The sequence below is a fragment of the Ornithorhynchus anatinus genome, chromosome 6 (assembly GCF_004115215.2).
Source record: "Ornithorhynchus anatinus isolate Pmale09 chromosome 6, mOrnAna1.pri.v4, whole genome shotgun sequence".
NCBI classification, from domain to species: domain Eukaryota; kingdom Metazoa; phylum Chordata; class Mammalia; order Monotremata; family Ornithorhynchidae; genus Ornithorhynchus; species Ornithorhynchus anatinus.
Window position 1 is genome coordinate 18,829,603 of NC_041733.1, and position 19,713 is coordinate 18,849,315.

The 19,713-nt window shown below is 55.2% G+C and overlaps 1 protein-coding gene across 2 annotated transcripts; it reads left to right on the top strand.

Annotated features, from left to right (window-relative positions):
• G6PD (glucose-6-phosphate dehydrogenase) lies at positions 1-19,453 on the top strand. Of its 2 annotated transcripts, none has more exons than XM_029067310.2 (13): positions 1-115; positions 2,187-2,314; positions 11,090-11,127; positions 11,226-11,334; positions 12,411-12,628; positions 12,764-12,922; positions 13,175-13,300; positions 14,766-14,859; positions 15,297-15,483; positions 15,712-15,947; positions 16,581-16,657; positions 17,939-18,031; positions 18,288-19,453. In XM_029067310.2, the coding sequence occupies exons 2-13, from the start codon at positions 2,195-2,197 to the stop codon at positions 18,376-18,378; spliced, it is 1,548 nt and encodes a 515-aa protein (XP_028923143.1). In that variant the 5' UTR covers positions 1-115; positions 2,187-2,194; the 3' UTR covers positions 18,379-19,453. The 2 variants fall into 2 exon arrangements, with proteins under 2 accessions (XP_028923143.1, XP_001505636.2); XM_001505586.5 differs by lacking the exon at positions 1-115 and adding an exon at positions 1,122-1,247.
• The last annotated feature ends 260 nt before the right edge of the window (positions 19,454-19,713 follow it).

Consider the following 19,713-nt stretch of genomic DNA (forward strand, 5'->3'; position numbering starts at 1 on the left):
AGCGTCAGCGAAGTGCACGCCGCTGGGCGAGGCGGTCCCCCACCACCTCCCGGCCCGGCCTCTCTTCCTCCAGAGGCCGAGCACCAGCGGCCCCGGGACCCCGCCGGCGACGCAGGTGATGGGCGGTGGGGGGCCGGGGGGCCCCCGAGAGCAGCTCCCGTCGGGGGGGTCGGAGGGAGCTCCCCTTCCCCGCTCCGTCCTCTGGGGGACCGAGGCCCCCGCGCCCTCCATCCATTCTACCGAATGGATTTCCTGAGCGCTTACTATGGGCTTAGCATACTGTACTGAACGCCGGAGACCTGCAGCGGGGCCCGGGGGGACGAGCATCCTGGCCCCGAGAAGGAACGTACCGGTCCCCACCCGCCTTAAATTCCCGAGCCTAACCCCTGCCCGTCTCGTCCCGTCCATCCCGCGGAGCCTAGGCCCCGGTCCCCTCTTCGGTCCCTTCCCGGCGGATGACTTGGATCGCTTTAGCCTCATCCCTCCTCTCTCGCAACCAGTTTCTCGCCTTGCCCCTGAAAGAGTCCCCTACCCCTCTGTAAGCCCTCCTTCGCTCTCCTTTTCCTCTCTCCCGAACCCCTGATCCAACCCTCACCCACCCGGGCCGGGCTTTGGGGTCTGTACCGTCCCTCTCCCCCCCCTCCTCCCGCCTCATCAAACAGTGATATGTATTGAACGCTTACTGTGTGCGGAGCATGTCCTGAGCCCCTGGGCGAGTGCGGTTCGACGGAACCGGCCCACCCGTCCCCTGCCCATAAGAACCTAGAGGACGAGCTTACAGCCTAAAAAAAAAAAAAAAACAATTAGTTTTTATCTTTGTGTCCCGTCGACCGACTGCCGTTTCACCCAAATAGCTCTCCCCACCTCCCGAAAGATGATGGTGTGTCCTCTTGTGGTTTCCCCCCCTGCCTTATCTCTATTGATGTGGCGGCCGAAGGCCTGGGTTGGGCGGGAATTCCTCAGAACCTCAAGTTAAGGCTCACTTTGAATAGATTTAGATCCTAAAATCTATAGGCTTAGAGCTTTCTCCTCCCCCCTTCCCCCCACCCCCGAAGGCTCCTCCTCCTCTTCTCCGTGTGTCTCCTCCCGAGGAAGACATGGTTGCATTGGCCCGCCTCCTCATTCCAAGGTTTTAAATGGCCAAGAGTTTGCTTTGTCATATAGATTCTTTCTGACACAGCAGACGCTTCCTTCGCACACGAGAATCATGGCAAGGCAGGTCACGGCAGGTGACTGGGTTACTGCAGGTAACAGCCGTCCGTCTGAGAGATGTCTGAGAGATGCATCTCCTTGGGAGGGCCTTTCCGGATGGGTTGTATCATGGGGCCTCGTTTTTTTAAAATTTCTTAAGCTCCCGAGCCCGCCGCGCTCAGGCAACCCAGTAATATCTCGAGCCCGGCAAAGACCATTGCCGTTTCACCCTCCGGGGACGAAACCGCCTCCGAATCGGAGGCTTTCCAAAGGATGTTTATACCGGATAGAAGGTCGGTGCGGAGGGGCGTGACGAGTCAACTCGTTAAAGGATTTCTGCCGGGTTCAGGTCCGCCAAAAGGTTGGCTGGACGAGATTAGCTCCCCATTTTGGGTTCCGGCAGAGGACTGGGCCCTAACAGAGCTAAACCCGTCCAGGATTTACATCTCTTCAGTCAAGTAATTGGACCGCGAAAGTTTCTGGCGCCATTCCACGGAGGATCAACTGCCTGGTTAGGGCACTGACTGATTCCCCGCAAACCCTGATTAACTGGTTGTTTCTGGGTCCTTGAGATCTTCCATTCTGAGGCTCCTTAGCGTGGGGCAGCTGAAAGGTCTAAACGGGGATGGAAAGCCTCTCTGTCTTGCTTTTTCCTGGTGCCGGCTGCCGTCTGACTCCCGTTGATCAGGGCTGAGCCGCCGCCAGGCACCGAGGACACTCGCGGGTGGGCCGGGAAAACCCTCCTAAGTTACGAACCGGCTGCAGCTCGGGTTCCTGCCGAGACTCGTCGGGAGACGCGACTTGTAAACTCTGAGACGGCAAGCGGACGAGGGCAAAGGGTCGGACCCCTGGGCCTCTGGAGTGCCCGTCGGGAGGCGTGGGCGGGGGACTAGCTACTCCGGGTGGCAGATTGAGCCATCACTTCCCCCGGCCCCGACCTTCCGTCCTTTGCCACACTTGCATTGCTGGGTTTCATCCCGTCCTTCCATTTTCAGCGAGCGACATGGCGGAGCAGGTGGCCCTGAGTCGGTTGCAAGTGTGCGGGATCCTGAGGGAGGAGCTGTACCAAGGCGATGCCTTCCACCAGTCCGACACCCACATCTTCATCATCATGGGGGCATCGGTGAGTACCTCGCGACATGGTCATACCGTTCCCCCCACTCCTCTTTCCAACCTCCCTCCGGGACTTGGGCAACAAGATTCCCAAAAGAGAGCGCGGCGTACCAAATTGGGTTTCTTATTACATCTCCTCCACCGCTGAGTTGTTTGGCTTTCGATGAGTCACCTTTTAATATGGTGTACATGGTCCCTTCCCCTTTCCTGTCTTTGGGGTTGGTAGTGAGGGTGAGTGAAGCTGTGTCTAGATGGTGGAAGGATTATATTATGACGACGTACATCTCTAGCCTTAACGACTTTGCTTGGAGAACGGAATCTGGCCCAGGAGGCCAAATAACCTGTTGGGTATTGATTGTTAATCTGCTGTATTTGTGATATTTTACTGGGAGAGAAAGGAGCCACGGGGGTTGGTCGAAGAAGGCAGTATGGCCCAGCGGTGAGAGCGGGGGAATCGGAGTCAGAAGCCCTGGGTTCTAATCCGATCTTAGCCACTAACTTGCTTAGAGAAGCAGCGTGGCTCAGTGGAAAGAGCCCGGGCTTGGGAGTCAGTGGTCATGGGTTTGAATCCCGGCTCTGCCACTTGTCAGCTGTGTGACTGTGGGCAAGTCACTTAACCTCTCTGGGCCTCAGTGACCTCATCTGTAAAATGGGGATGAGACTGTGAGCCTCACGAGGGACAACCTGATTACCCTGTATCTACCCCAGTATTTAGATCAGTGCTCTGCACATAGTAAGCGCTTAACAAATACCAACATTATCATTATTATTATGACCTTGGGCAAGTCACCTACCCTCTCTGGGCCTCAGTTTCCTCATCTGTCAAGCAGTGGGGGAAGATTCCTTCTCTTCTTACCTCTTGTACTTCGAGCCCCATCTGGGACAAGGATCGGGTCTGAGCTCCTCCAGCGCTTAGCACAGTATAAGTGCTTAATAAATACTGTAATAAAGATGATTCCCCTCTATTCAGCAGTAGATACCCTGGCAGAAAAGAAGAATCGCAAACTGAATTCAAAGTCAACGATTTGCACGGTGCGGGAGATTTTCTTTTTTCATGCAAAAGAAGAAGTCTTTAAAATACTTACGAAACCTTTCATGTTTTTGAGAGAGGGAGAAATTAGACAAGGAAATCAATGGTATTAAGCGCTTCCTGTGTGCAGAGCACTGTAGTAAACGCTTGGGAGAGTACAACACGAATTGGTAGACACGTTCCCTGACCACAGCAAGCTTACAATATAGAGTAATTGGAGGCCTTCCCAGACTGAGCCCCCCCTTTCCCTCTGCTCCCGCTTCCCTCTCCCCACCCTCTGCTCTTCCCCCTTCCCCTCCCCTCAGCACTGTGCTCATTTGTATATATTATTTATATACCCTATTTATTTTGTTAATGAGGTGTACATCTCCTTGATTCTATTTAGCTTGAAGATGTTGTCTTGTTTTTGTTTTGTTCCGTTTTGCCTTGCTGTCTGTCTCCCCCGTTTAGACTGTGAACCCTTCATTGGGCAGGGACTGTCTCTATCTGTTGCCGAATTGTACATTCCAAGTACTTAGTACAGTGCTCTGCACATAGTAAGCGCTCAAGAAATACTATTGAGTGAATGAATGAATGTGAAAGGAGGGAGAGAACAGATAAGGGGAGGTGGAGAGAGGATCAGGGAGGCATCGAAGTATTGGAAGGGAGGTTGGTTTTCGCTCTGTCTCCAGAGGATGGAAGTCCTGTCTCCATTGTCCTTCTACTCCCTCTCCGTCCCCCACCACCAATTCACCCACTTGTAGCTTCTTTGCTGAGGGGATGGGAGCCCAATGAAAGCCCGTTTGTTATACCCCTGGTGGCGTCAAACAAATTCCCTCAGAAAGGCCCAGTGGTGAAGCGACCATCTGGCTCATTCTAGAGCTGTCACCGGGCTTGGCTGCTGTCCTTAATGAAGTTTGGACATTGAGAGGGGAGTACTTCCCAGAGGAGGCGTCCTGACCGCTCTGCAGGCTGAGGAGGAAAGGGTTCCTTCCAAGAGCAGCCAGCCTGGAGGGGGCCGGAGTCAAGAGGAGGCGGATCTGTGATCGAGGCTACCTGCGGGGAGGAAGCAGCTCATCCGGGGCCACCCTTTTTGCCCAAGGGCGACGAGAGCCCAGTGACACCAAGGCAGAATGCGGAGAAGCTCAGCCCTAACGGGAATGGCCTGTCCGTTCAGAAACGGCAGGTGGCTTCAGATAACATCGCCGGAGACTCCAGTTTGACTTCGGTGGCTCTGCCCTTGTGCAGCCTTGTGACTTCATCCTTCAGGGTTCTAGCCATGGGGCAAGGGGCCGAGGTGGGGTGGCGGGGGACCTCTGAGGAAAGGTTGGGGATGGTCCCGCAGTCACTCCAGGCAGTGGGGACACACGGCTGATCACAAAAGATCCTCTCCCACCAAGGGCGCACCCGGGAACAAGTGGCATGAGGTGTAACTGGCCCGCTGTTCCTGACCCTGAGCTAATAATAATAGTGGTATTAAGCGCTTACTATATGCCAGACACTGCACTAAGCACTGGGGTGGATACCAGCAAATCAGGTTGGACACAGTCCCTGTCCCTCATGGGGTTCACAGTCTCAATCCCCATTTTACAGATGAGGTAACTGAGGTACAGAGAAGTGAAGTGACTTTCCCAAGGTCACACAGCAGACCCAGTGCCTCTTGCACCATTGCAGCACTGTGAGGTTGGGCAACTTCGCTTTGGAAAGCAGGTTGCAAAACTCAGCAGAGTCACCCCACCAGCTCCAGCCCCCCTGGGGCTCCTTTATTGTTTTTATGTTTTTTTTAAGCCTTGAAAAAGGAACTTGCCAGGCAAGTTAGGGAACTGGAGAGGGTGTGTCATACTCGCACTGAGGAAGCACCGGCCGTCCTGGGACAAACCTCAGCCTCCTGCTATGTGATCTTCCCTCCCCTCCTCTCCGCCTTCCGCCCCATCCCCCTCTTCCTGGGGTGGACGGCCCCCTCCCCCGTCTCAAGGAAGCAGCCCCCATTAGGTCACTTCAGCAGAAACAACACTTAAGGGAGTTCAACTTCATAAACCAGGCTCCTTCCTCATTGCACCCTGGTGGTTTACATGTCTGTCAGCTACTTGAGCTCTCTTTCTTCCTCCTCCACCAGGCAGGGCCAACGGCTCCGTCGGCTTTAATAACGCCTTGTCCGATAACAAAGATGCAGCCGCATCTGGTGGGTGTCGCTCAGACCCTGTGGGTGACCTGTTGGAGTTGCAGTTTCCTCTCCTGTGAAACGAGAATAACGCCACCTTCTCCGACTCAGGGGAATGTTAGGGGAATTCCAGGGGTGTTTGTGGCAGGGGGCCGGGAACTTTTAAAAAGAAGAGAGCAAGACACAGCTTCTATACTCTCCTTGTTAGCGAGCCAGGAAAGCAGGGGTTTCCTGGCTCTCCAGCCAATTCTCACACAGAAAGAACGGTAATTATGGCACCTACTGGGGGCCGAGCACTGTACCGAGCCCTGGGACAGAGTTGACGGAAGTAGATCGGACACAGACCCGTCCCACGTGGGGATCCCATTCTAAGCGGGAGGCAGAAGAGGTCGTTTAATCCCCATTTTACAGATGAGGGCACGGAGGCCCAATTCCCTGCCCTTCTGGGATTTTGTAACAGAGGATTTTTCTAAAAGGTTGTAGTTCTGAGGGAGACATTTTACTGAGTGTGACTCTAGGCAGTCACTTCCTGTGTCCCGCCTCCCCCCAGCCAGTCTCTGTGGTAGAAGTTACAGATCTTATGTGACTTGCCCCAACCGTTTTACACAATATGATGCAAACATCTTCTTCCCTTTACTCCAGGGAGTGTTCCTCCCCTCCTCTTCCTCTCCTCCATCCCACATGACTCTTGGCCTGCTGCCACAGGGTGAATCGGTCAGCAAGTTGGAAGGGGAAAAGAGGGATGGCTTTTTGGCTGCTCAGAAGCCAGGAAATCACCAAGCTTCAGATTTTTATATCATTTTTTTCTGACTCACCGGGAGCCAGATCCATCGGGAATATCTGTCGATTCCGCAACTCTTCAATGACTTAAGCTTAGCTGATAATATATCTGCTATGTCATGATGACCGCGCTCGCGCATCCTAAAGAACCAGAGCCGACTCCTCCTTCTGAAGGATCCAGAAGCCTCTGCCAGCCTCTTTTTTATTTACTTTAAACAACCAACGCCCTTAGGTAAACCGGTCAAGATTCAGTGCTCTAACCTTTCTCCCGTCTGGAAGGTGCCGGGATGCCAAAGTAGGAGGGAAAAGCCAGTGTTTGAGAAAGGAGCTGGCACCCTGCCACGTCCCCACTCTGGAAGTAGTTGAGTTCAACAGAGTCACGGTCGCCTGATCCCAACACATTCTAGCAGTGGGAAAGCTGAAGCGAACCATCGATCGTGACGGCTCCGGGCCCCTCCCTCCCCACCCTGCTTCTCCCCGACCCTCTTCCCTGGCTCTGATAAGATATCCTCGTTCTGGGGAATCCCAGCCCAGCACTCCACCAGGACTTCGTGCTTGGGAAAACGTTGGGGTCGTAGGCGGCCGTGCCTGTCCGTCGGCTTGGATGGACTCTGATCATTCTCCGGAATCCCCGCCTGGTTCTTCCCTGCGGGTCGAGGCTGTGGTCTTGCGTTCCGCTACAGGGCGAGCACAAGGAGCCTTTAGAAACAATCCCGTGGCCTGACTTTTTTTTTTTGAGGTGGGGTGGAACTTCCCTCTCCCTTTTTCCTCTCCCCCCTTTTCCCTCCCTTCCCCCTGGAAATTCTCAGTATGGACGCTTTGGACAAGCCCCTCACCTTCCAGCAGATCATGACTCAGTGAAGCCCCAGAGCTGAGAGTGGGAGGTGGGCCTGGCACCATCTTCTAAATGGAGCCTGAAGCTAGAGAGCCATGTAGGGGGGAACTTCCTTTTTTTATGGTATTTAAGCGCTTACTATGTGCCAGGCACTCTACCAAAGAACTAGGGCAGATACAAACTAATCAGATTGGACACCATCTGTGTCTCACATGGAGCTCACAAGTTTTAGAGAAGCAGCGTGGTTCAGTGGAAAGAGCCCGGGCTTGGGAGCCAGAGGTCGTGGGTTCTATTCGAACCCGACTCTGCCACTTGTCAGCTGGGTGACTTTGGGCAAGTCACTTCACTTCTCTGGGCCTCAGTGACTTCATCTGTAAAATGGGGTTGAGACTGTGAGCCTCAGGTGGAACAGCCTGATTACCTTGTATCCCCCCAGCGCTTAGAACAGTGCTTGGCACATAGTAAGTGCTTAACAAATGCCATTATTATTATCCCTATTTTGCAGATGAGGGAACTGTGGCCCAGAGAAGGTTAAGTGACTGGCAGACAAGTGACAGAGCCGGCATTCAAACCCAGATCCTTCTGACTCCGAGGCCAAGTGTTTACGGAACTTCTGCAGTTTGCAGAGTGCCGTATTAACTTCTCAGGAAAATGCAGTACAGTAGAAGACCCGGGCCTCAGCAAGAGGGCTTCCGACTCGGGGGGGCCCTAGTTGGATCGTGTTGAGGTGGAGTGTGGAGAGTCACCGCTCCTCCTCCCTGGACACTCGGAATGGGGGAGGGAAAGTAGACCCTGCTCCTGTGTGGCACTTTAAAGGAAAGCAAACACGCCAGGCACCTGAAAAAGAAAGCCCTTGCTCCAGCCTCTCTCTCAGCCTGCCTCAGCCCCTGGGGTCAGCAGTTACCAGGAGCCGAGCAAGCAGGCTGAGACCTCATCTCTTCCGTGACAACAGATCACAAATCTCTAGAGAGGCAAGGGAGGACTGACACGTGAGGACCACCGCCCTCCTTTCGTGACTCAGCGCTCCCCTTCCCACCCCCGGGGCAGCCCTACCCTCTGCCAGGGAACCAGTTTTCCATACCTCCCTCCGGATGAAAACTAGTTTGTTTTGTGATTTTTAATGGTATTTAAGGGCTTACCACGGGCCAGGCAGTGTACTAAGCGCTGGGGAAGATACAAGTTAATCAGGTGGGACACAGGCCAAGTCCCGCCTAGGGCTCGCAGTTTTAATCCCCATTTTGCAGATGAGGTAAGTGAGGCAGAGAAGTGATTTGCCCAAGGCTACGCAGCTGACAAGTGGCGGAGTCAGGATTAGAACCCAGGTCACGTGCGAACAAAATTCCAGGGAAGGAAGGGACCCAGCTCGCTGCTCAGGAAGGGAGAATGATAAACAGCCGGTCCCACCCAGCTCCCCTCCCCGGGTGTTGGCTGCTATGGGTGGACCCTGGGGGACGGAGGAATACGGAGAAGAGGATTTTAGATTAGCTGCCAAACTGAATGAACCAAGTTCAAAAGGGAAATCTCTCATGACCCTAGAGTAGGCAGTACAGCTGCTGAGGCTAAATCTGTGCCAGGGAAATAATCTGAACCTTGACCTGGAAGATTGTCCAGGCACAATCCGAGGTGCAAAGCCCTGGCTAGGAGTCAGAATTCCTGGCCCCTGCCGATTCCGACTTGGGCCAGCTGGGTGGAGAGTCAGACTTGGAAGAGAAGACTGAAGTAGCCTGGCTTAATGGAAAGAGCACAGGCCTAGTCGTCAGAGGACCTGGGTTCTAATCCCATCACCAGCACTGACCCGCTGCATGATGTTGGGCATGTTACTTTCCTTCTCTGTGCCTCAGTTCCCTCATCTGCAGAATGGAGATTCAATAACTGTTCTTCCTTTTAGAATGTGATCCCCATAATGGGACCTGATTATCTTTTATCCACCCCAGTGTATAGTACAGTGTTTGGCACATAGTAAGCACTTGATACCATCATCCTCATCAAGTGCTTAACAAATACCATTACTATTGTTGTTGTTTGTTAAGACTGGAATGTGAATGGCTTTTCTTCTCTCCCATCCCTCCCTTATTTTCACCTCATCTCTCCCTTCTTCCCACAACCTATTCACCCTCATCTCTGGAACCAGAAGTGGGCTCGGACTAGAGGGTTCTGCTAGTTCAGGCCCTTCCCTGGAATAAGGTTTGGCAAACACCCCCCTGAGTTTTCCCCAGTCACGCTCGCAGTGGCCTAAGATTGAAGTCAGAGTGCTCCTGTCTTCAAATTTCAACTCCCAGATAGTCTTGCAGCCGACCTAGCTCTCTCAGCCCATCCTTCTTTGGAGGAGGAGATTGCAGTAGTTGTAGGAGTATTTTATTCAGCACCTACTGGGTGCAAAGCGCTGCACTAAGCTCTGGGGGGAAATACACAGGTGAGAATTAGACACGATCCCTGGCCCCCAAGGGGCTCACGATCTAAGAAAACGACGGGGAGAGGGAACTGGCTAAGGTGAAGACAATGCGCAAGGTGAGGATTGAGATGAATACAAAAATAAAAAAGAAGGATAATAATGTTGGTATTTGTTAAGCACTTACTATGTGCAGAGCACTCTTCTAAGTGCTGGGGTATACAAGGTAATCAGGTTGGCCCATATGAGGCTCACAGTCTTAATCCCCATTTTACAGATGAGGTACTGAGGCCCAGAGAAGTGAAGTGACTTGCCCACAGTCACACAGCTGCCAAGTGGCAGAGCTGGGATTCGAACCCATGACCTCTGACTCCCAAGCCCATGCTCTTTCCACTGAGCCACGCTGCTTCCGAATAGAAGAGCAGTAAGGGACTGGGGCTAGAGGAGCAGTTTCTGGACCCTCACAGTTCATTCATTCATTCATTCAATAGTATTTATTGAGCGCTTACTATGTGCAGAGCACTGTACTAAGCGCTTGGGATGAACAAGTCGGCAACAGATAGAGACAGTCCCTGCCGTTTGACGGGCTTACAGTCTAATCGGGGGAGACGGACAGACAAGAACAATGGCATTAAACAGCGTCAAGGGGAAGAACATCTCGTAAAAACAACGGCAACTAAATAGAATCGAGGCGATGTACAATTCATTAACAAAATAAATAGGGTAACGAAAATATATACAGTCGAGCGGACGAGTACAGTGCTGTGGGGATGGGAAGGGAGAGGTGGAGGAGCAGAGGGAAAAGGGGAAAATGAGGCTTTAGCTGCGGAGAGGTAAAGGGGGGATGGCAGAGGGAGTAGAGAGGGAAGAGGAGCTCAGTCTGGGAAGGCCTCTTGGAGGAGGTGATTTTTAAGTAGGGTTTTGAAGAGGGAAAGAGAATCAGTTTGGCGGAGGTGAGGAGGGAGGGCGTTCCAGGACCGCGGGAGGACGTGACCCAGGGGTCGACGACGGGATGGACGAGACCGAGGGACGGTGAGGAGGTGGGCGGCGGAGGAGCGGAGCGTGCGGGGTGGGCGGTAGAAAGAGAGAAGGGAGGAGAGGTAGGAAGGGGCAAGGTGATGGAGAGCCTCGAAGCCTAGAGTGAGGAGTTTTTGTTTGGAGCGGAGGTCGATAGGCAACCACTGGAGTTGTTTAAGAAGGGGAGTGACATGCCCAGATCATTTCTGCAGGAAGATGAGCCGGGCAGCGGAGTGAAGAATAGACCGGAGCGGGGCGAGAGAGGAGGAAGGGAGGTCAGAGAGAAGGCTGACACGGTAGTCTAGCCGGGATATAACGAGAGCCCGTAATAGTAAGGTAGCCGTTTGGGTGGAGAGGAAAGGGCGGATCTTGGCGATATTGTAGAGGTGAAACCGGCAGGTCTTGGTAACGGATAGGTAGTAACAGCTTCAGCCACAGGAGCCGCAGATCCCTCTCCCATTCTACATTTTGTAGAGGCCTCGTGTCGCACGGCTGGTGAAGAAAATGGATCAGGTTTGTGCTCCTCCGGATGCCCTCAGCCTTTGCCCCAGCCCCCACTTTTCCCCTCAGAAGCTGTTTCTCTTTCTGTTCTAGGGAGATTTGGCCAAGAAGAAGATCTACCCAACCATCTGGTAAGTCTCCGCCTCCTGCTCCTCTCCACCATTTCCTGTTGCCTGAGCAGCGACCTCCACCTCTCACAGGGGCCCGTGGGCAATGCTCTCTCTTCCAGGTGGCTGTTCCGGGATGGGCTCCTTCCGGATGACACCTTGGTAGTGGGTTATGCCCGCTCCCGTCTTACGGTGGCCGATATCCGGAAGCAGAGTGAGCCATACTTCAAGGTGCATAGCCCCAACTTACCCGCTCTTCCCCCCCAAGCCCCCGGGACTCCGCCGGGGTCCCGGCGGTCACGGAGAGTCCCGCGGGAAGACGGGAAGCGTCCAGTGACTCCGGCTTCTGCCTTTCCCATGCAGGAGCTGGAACCGCATGATTGTGGCCACTTCCTTCCAGGAGCCCAGGCCGAACCGGGCCAGCCTCCTGCCCCACTGGGTGGTCCGTTCTAGGGCGGGAACGGTATAAGTTCCCTCCCCTGTCCCACCAGGTTGGGGAAAATTGCAAGTAGATTTTGTCCCCCAGGTCTGGGGTGGCTCAGCTTGGCCCACGGCTGGGTTCTTTTGGCTTGCGGGTGCTCAGTAAATAACATCGATGAATTGATTCTTTGAGAAAGTGGAAGGTCCACTGCTGGGGTTGAGAGGTTCTGCAGTGAGTTTTTGGGGTCCTTTCCACCACCCTTCTCTCCCCCTTCTTCCCCTCCTCCTCCCCACTCACAACCGGAAGCCAAGAGAACCCCATACAAAACAGTAGAGGATAGTCCTCCATGTTTATTCTCTCTGGAGCTGACTTCACTCCCTGGGAATAGATTAGAAGCCAAGGGAGGTCCAGTCCCTTTTTCAGATCTTGGTGGCTTGGGAAAACCAGACCCGACAGAGTGTCCATCTCCCTTTCTTGGTCTTCCTTCTAGAGGTGTCTACCAACTGTTATATTGTTCCAAGCGCATAGCACGGTGCTCGGCACACACTGAGAACTCAGTAAATACAACTGGATGATTCAGACCACATAAACGCCTTCGAGAGATGGATCCCAATTTGGGTATATGGGTTGAAAAAAAGTGCCCTCCTCCCAGTCCCTCCCCCTTCTCGTTCTTTTCCATTTAAGCAAAGCTGCCCCTGATGCAAGGCCCGAGAGAGAGTGCCCTAGGGTACATTTTCACTGGGAATCAAATTCTCCCGTTCCTCCAGAACGACGTCCTCCAGGATCCGGGCCTGTCTTGCGGGGTTCATTTCCAGGCCCCGACCGGGGTTAGGTCATGCAGGGGCCGCAGAGCGGGAAGAAGCTGGGAATTTTGCCTGTCCCCCAGGTCACCCCGGACGAGAAGGAAAAGCTAGAGGAGTTCTTTGCTCGTAACTCTTACGTGGCGGGTCAGTATGACAGTCGGGCCTCCTTCGAGCAGCTCAACACGCACATAAACTCCCTGCATCACGGGCAGAAGGCCAACCGCCTCTTCTACCTCGCTCTGCCGCCCTCCGTCTACGAGCCCGTCACAAAGAACATCAAGGAGACCTGCATGAGCCAAGTGTAAGGACGGGAAGGCGGCCTTGTCCGGAGGCGGCCCCGCCTGCACCCCTTGACCCGGGGTCCCGGCGGTCGCGGAGGGTCCCGCGGGAAGATGGGAAGCGGCTAGTGACTCCGGGTTCTGCCTTTCCCATGCAGGGGCTGGAACCGTGTGATTGTGGAAAAACCATTTGGGAAGGACCTGCAGAGCTCAAACAAGCTGTCCAATCACATCGCCTCGCTTTTCCAGGAGGACCAGATCTACCGGATCGACCATTACCTGGGCAAGGAGATGGTGCAGAACCTCATGGTACTCAGGTCTGTCACCCACCCCTGGAGAAGGGAGAGGGGCCCTTGGCCCTGACATGGGGCAAGTGACCTTGAGGCTACCCTCCTTGGGGCAGTTTGCCCTAGGGCATGCGGCCCAAGGGCCGTAGCTCCCGTGTGACCAGAGGAGCCGTGCAGAGAGGGGTGTGGGGATTGGGTACCAGAGCAGAGCAGCGCCGACTGGTCTAGACCCCCGACCTCGCCGCCCCTCCTCCCTCACATCCCACACCTTTCCCCTCCCAGGTTCGGCAACAGGATCTTCGGGCCGATCTGGAACCGCGACAACATCGCCTGTGTGATCCTCACCTTCAAGGAGCCCTTCGGCACCGAGGGCCGCGGGGGTTATTTCGACGAATTTGGAATCATCCGGTAAGGGGACGTACCTCCCCGGCCTGAGGCGCCCAACCCTTAGAGAGAGGCCGTCCCCTTGTGCGGACAGGGGAAGAGAAGGGAACGAGGTCTAGTGGAAAGAGCATGAGCCTGGGACCCAGAGGATCCGGGTTCTAATTCTGGCTCCACCACTTGCCTGCTGTGTAACCTCGGGCAAGTGGCTTCTCAGTTCTTCAGTTTCCTCAACTGTAAATAGGGATTCAATGCCTGCTGTCCCTCCTATGGGAGCAGCATGGCTTAGTGAAAGGAGCACGGGCTTGGGAGTCACAGGTCGTGGGTTCTAATCCCAGCTCCGCCCCTTATCAGCTGTGTGACTTTGGGCAAGTCACTAACTTCTCTGCGCCTCAATTACCTCATCTGTAAAATGGGGAGTAAGACTGTGAGCCCCACGTGGGACGACCTGATTACCTTGTATCTATCCCAGCGTTTAGAACAGTGTTCGGCACATAGTAAGCGCTTAACAAATACCATCATCATCATCTGACTGAAACCCATGAGGGACAGGGACTGTACTTGGCCTGATTAACCGGTATCTACCCCAGTGCTTAGAACAGTGCTTGACACACAGTAAGTGCTTAACAAATGCCGTTTAAAAAAGTGTCGGGGAGGCCTCAGGCAGGCTCTGACACCACCCGAAGCTATGCCTGCGTTCACGAGTGCCAGGCAGGTAGATAAAACAACTTGGGAGTGGTCTAACTGAACAGGGAGCCTCAGGAAGATCTCTCTTGGTACCTCTTAGTGCTGGGTGTGGCCTTTTCCAACAGACTGAGGGACCGGTTTACTCTCCGGGCACCGTACAAACAGGCTCCGTGGCCAACGTGACTGAGGGAGAGACTAAAGAAAGCGTGATAATGTGGTCTGGAGCAGGTGGCATCTTCAGAAATAGGAAGGGCTCCTCCACTGAGAAGAGACAAGAAGCAATAATAAGCCTCTGCCAAGATAGGAGGGAGTTAATAGGAGTGGACGAGAGATTGATACAGCACCCTCCCTCAGGGTACTTGCCCAGGAAATCCTCTCTGGTTGGGACCCAAGTCATACACTGTGGGCAGGCAACGTGTCTGTTATAGTGTTCTCCCAAGCGCTTAGTACACCGCTCTGCACACTAAGCGCTCAGTAAATACGATTGTCTGACCTGAGACTGGGGCGCCAGGCTGAACGGGGTTGCTCACGATACTCCAGCGCAGGTACCAAGCATGGCCATTCTAGGTCCGGGCGTGAGGCCAACTGACCGTTCAAGTGAAAGAAAGGTAACCTTAACTGGAGGAAGATCTCTTTGGCTGGCCTTTAAAAAAGCAAATGCCAGTCTGCCTGGGATCTGAGAACGGCCCTGCCAGAAGACAGCTCAACGGGCCGGTCGACTCCTTGGGGTCCTTTTCCGCTCCGTGACCCGGAGAGAGTAGCAGCGTCTGGGAAATGAACAGCTTCCCATCTCTTCCCCCTGCAGGGATGTGATGCAGAACCACCTCCTGCAGATGCTGTGCCTCGTGGCCATGGAGAAACCAGCCTCCACCAACTCGGACGATGTCCGTGATGAGAAGGTAGACCGAGGCCGGCGCGGCTGGGGGTGCCGCTTCTCCCACCCTCCATCCCCCCCTTCCTGAAACTCCTTCCCACTGAACTGGGTCCACGTGTCTCAGAGGGCTGGGGTGGGGCAAGGGGCAGTGGCTGAGGAGAAATAAGAGATGACAGGCACCCAGTTAGTGAGTGGGACCCTTTGGGAAAAAGACTGTGAACCAGAGTGTGTCCCTGGGGGACATGAAGTTGCTGCTGTAGGTTTTTTGACTGATTTTTGATATTTTGCCTCGTGCTCCACCCCCCGACCCCCGTCTCCCGCCAGTGAGCCCGAGACAGCCTACCCCGGGGGTCCGTTGCCCAAGCTTCCCCTTCCTGGGCCTGGCCGTCGAGGACTCCCAAGCCCCAGATCACATCACCATGCAGTCATTTCTGTCTTCTCCCCATGCGTGCTTCTCTCCAGGTGAAAGTCCTGAAGTGCATCTCGGAAGTGAAGGCGGACAAGGTGGTCCTGGGGCAGTATGTAGGGGACCCAGCTGGGCAAGGAGAGGCCAAGAAGGGCTACTTGGATGACCCCACGGTGCCCCAAGGTTCCACCACTGCCACCTTCGCTGCTGTGGTTTTATACGTGGAGAACGAGAGATGGGACGGTAGGTGCTTTGGCCGGGGAGGGGGGCGGTCCCCGCTCTCTCCTGCGGGGCCAGGAGGCGGCGGCTCGGACAGGGGTATCTCAGCAGCACTTTCTCGTTGCCCAAGTGGGCACCTCCGGAGTCCCGGCTGAGCCCTCCACTGCCGGCTCGATGGAGGGAAAGAGCCCCCTCTCCCCCTGAAGGCCATCGGTGATGTTAGGAAGCAGCTCCCCCTTTCCCTCGACGCAGGGGTCCCCTTTATCCTGCGCTGCGGCAAGGCCCTGAACGAGCGGAAGGCGGAAGTTCGGCTCCAGTTCCAGGACGTGGCCGGCGACATCTTCCATCACCAGTGCAAACGGAACGAGCTGGTGATCCGCGTGCAGCCCAATGAGGCCGTCTACACCAAGATGATGACCAAGAAACCGGGGATGTTCTTCAACCCCGAGGAGTCGGAGCTAGACCTGACCTACGGCAACAGATACAAGGTGAGGGACCCCTTCCCCGGGGCTGCTTCCCCAACTTCCTTCTTGCCCTGCCCCTCACGTTGCACCTTCACAGCCAAACCTTCCAGGCTTTTGGTGGAAATGAGAGCCCCTGCAGGGATAGAGGAGGAAAAACGATCTCCTGCCTTCTAAGTCTTGTTCCCGAGCCCCTGACTGAATCGGACAGTCAGTCGTATTTACTGAGCACTTACTGTGTGCAGGGCGCTGTACTAAGCACTTGGGAGAGTACAACATAACAATAAACAGACACATTCCCTGCCTACCACAAGCTCACAGAGAGCAGCGTGGCTCAGTGGAAAGAACACGGGCTTTGGAGTCAGAGTTCATGGGTTCGAATCCCGGCTCAGCCACTTGTCAGCTGTGTGACTTTGGGCGAGTCACTTCTCAGTGCCTCAGTTACCTCATCTGTAAAATGGGGATTAAGACAACCTGATTCCCCTGCGTCTACCCCAGCACTTAGAACAGTGCTCGGCACATAGTAAACACTTAACAAATACCATTATTATTATTATTATTACAGACTAGAAAGACTGACTCTCCCCTACTTCACATCTTCTGTGTCTGTCTGTCTTTCTCTCTGTCTCTCTTTCCCTCTCCCCATCTCCCCCCATCTAGGATGTGAAGCTGCCAGATGCTTATGAGAGACTCATCCTGGATGTCTTCTGTGGGAGCCAGATGCATTTTGTTCGAAGGTGAGCGGCTTCTAGGCTCTAACTAACCCATTTAGGATCTTCTACCCTTCTCCGGCCCCAGGCTGGAAAGAAAGGAGCCATGCTCCGGGGCCTAGCCAGCTGGGGCCTACCTAGCCAGGTGTGGCAATCCCCTGGGCCGGTGGGTTTCACGAAGGGACCGGGTGGGGGGAGCCACAGGGGTGACTTCACGGCTGTTCTCGAGAAGAACCAAATGTGAAAATTGGTTTCCTAACACTAGTCCGTACAGCTGCCATTCCAAGCCAGTCTCTCTTCCCTCACTCTCCCTTCCCTATTCCTTGTTTTTTTTCCTTTCTTTTTTCTGCTTTTAAAGAGAAATGTGGCATTGACCCCATTGGCGGCAGTCTCTAAGGTGTTTCCTCCTCCCCAGCCTGGATGGGCAGGCTTGCAGTCTGGAGCCTTTGTTCCCCTATTACAGGCTTGGAACAGACTACGTTTCCTCCCCCACCTGCCTCCTCCCTTCGCTCCCTTTTCCCTCCTCATTACCCGAGGCAGCGGTCGGGGGGCGGGGACCTTGAGCTCCTGTTTGAGGTGCAGAGTTCCGTCCTGTTCAATGGAGGCAGAACAGTTTTAAATGTGTTAGGGCAGGTGGTCCTGTCTTGGCCCTGCCCGCCCGGCCTTCATGGGCCCCTACTCACAGGCGGGAGCTTTGGCAAGCCATCCGACCCTGCTGAATAATAATAGTAATAATAAGTATGGCATTTAAGCGCTTACTATGTACCAGGCACTGTACTAAGCGCTGGGGTGGATACAAGCAAATCGGGTTGGACACGGTCCCTGTCCACCATGGGGCTCACTGTCGCAATCCCCATTTTACAGATGAAGTAACTCAGGCCCAGAGAAGTGGAGTGACTTGCCCAAGGTCACACAGCAGTCAAGTGGCAGAGCCGGGATTAGCACTCAGGACCTTCTGATTCCCGGGCCCGTGCTCCGTCCACAATGCCATGATGCTTCCCATGCTGAATAAACGGGACTGGCACTCCCCGAAGTGGCAACCACCCTGGCTCCCTGTCTTCTGGGCGCCTCCCCTCCTTGAATGCCCCTGAGGCCTCCTCCTTGGGACAGGGAAGTTCCGTCTCTGATCAACGGCCCGCACCTAGACAAGGAGCCTGCTGCCTCCCCCTCCTACCCTTTCCCAGTTTCTGCTCCTCCCTGGCTCCCAGCCCAGCCTCCTTCTTACCTCTGCGTCCCAAACATTGGTTTGTGCCAGGCTGAGCACCGCAGGGCCCGCAGAGTAAGTTCCCACGACCCCTTTTCCCCTAGTGATGAGCTGCGGGAAGCTTGGCGGATATTCACCCCGCTGCTGCACAAGATCGAGAAGGAAAAGGCCAAACCCATTCCCTATCGCTATGGCAGGTAAGGATGACGCAGCCAATCCACGGGGTCGGTCACGGGACCGGGCACGGGACCGGGCACGGGGCCAGGAGGAGCCGCTGGAGGGGCAGCAGTAGCTTACAGATCTGGGGAGAAGCGAGGAAGCGAGCCACCGGGCTTCTGGACCAAGTGGGGCTGGGCGGATGGGGAGGGGCTCCTGAGCAAGCACGTGTGGCCATCTGGGAAATCCCGCTTCTTCAACCGCCGGTGCCCCCCGCCCCCATTTCTCGTCCTGCAGTCGTGGCCCAGCTGAGGCAGACGAGCTGATGAAGAGGGTGGGATTCCAGTACGAGGGCACCTACAAGTGGGTCAACCCCCACAAGCTCTGAGCCGGGACCTGGAGTCAGCAGCTGCTCATCTCATCAGCAGCGGAAGCCACCGGGCCTGCCTCTGCCCCACCTCCATCCCTCCCTTCCCTCCCTCCCTTTGTCCCTCCCTTCCTCCTCAGCCCCAAGAGATGCATCTTCCCCCCACCCACTCCATCTGTGTCCAGCCGCCTGAGGGTGAGCAGACCAGACCCTAGCACCCCGTCTGTGTCCCTGTGTCACCCGTCTAACTTGTGCAACGCCTTCCCCAGTTACTCTGAAGGGACCACGTGGCCGGCCTTTGAAACAGATCCTCAGCAGAGTCGAGACACTCCAGGGGCAGCGGGACCAAGAGCCAGTCAGGGTGATGCTCCTCCCCGCGCCCCCCTCTCCAGCCTCTCGGGCGTTCGTCCCCACCCCCGCCTCTGGTACGGGCAGCCACCCGCACAGGGCCTCAGCGGCCACATCAGGGAGGACTGCTCTGCCTGAGCACATCAGCTGATGGGAGCGTCCGGTCCACCTCCCACTCCAAGCCCACTGGGCCCTCGTACGCGGTGTGGACCTGACTGGCGACCACAGGCCAAACTGTTTACAGCATCTGGGTTCCCCGTAGCCTCCCTCCCTACCCGGCTCCACACCCTTTCCCCTTCCTAGTCTCCTTTGTGTTTGCCTCTCCCACCTAGGTTTGAAAACCATTGACATTCCACAGTGATGGGCATTGAAAGTTGGCTTTATTTTCCTAAAAACTGCTGTTTTTTTGGTTTTGGGGTGTTTTTGTGGGAAATCCTGGGAGAGAATCCCAGACTCAAGGATTTGGTCTCTCCCTGTACGAGCAGGCGGGTCCCGGCTCTACCTGGAGCCACGGACCGCTCACCAGCCTCCTTCGGAGACGGGCTTTAACTACTCCTCGACCGCAACTCAGTCGCCTGGGGCGGGCCTCCAGCAGAACAGGACACAGAGAACCCTGACTCCTTAGCCCTCTCCCCTGGATGGACTGCAAACCCTGCCTGAGCTCAGCTCGGGTCACCTAACTATTCCCCAACTCCCTTTCCCCACCTCTGAGCTGAGCCCAAGTCACCATTAAAATATACACAGTGCAGCTCATCGGCGTAAGCTGTGCTCACTGTGGGGTGATGGCTGTCACAGAGACCTGGCAATATTACCGCCGCCTCCCCCCAACTTCCTCTCTGAGTCTAGGAGGGGAGAGCCCAGCCCAGTCTGGAGGGGACTTGGCGGGGGGGGGGGGGAGACCAAGACCCCTGCCTGCAGAACCCAGGCCAAGAGGCGAGAGAGGAGGAGCAGCGTGGCTTTGGGGAAAGAGCAAGGGTCTGGGAGTCAGAGGTCTTGGGGTTCTAATCC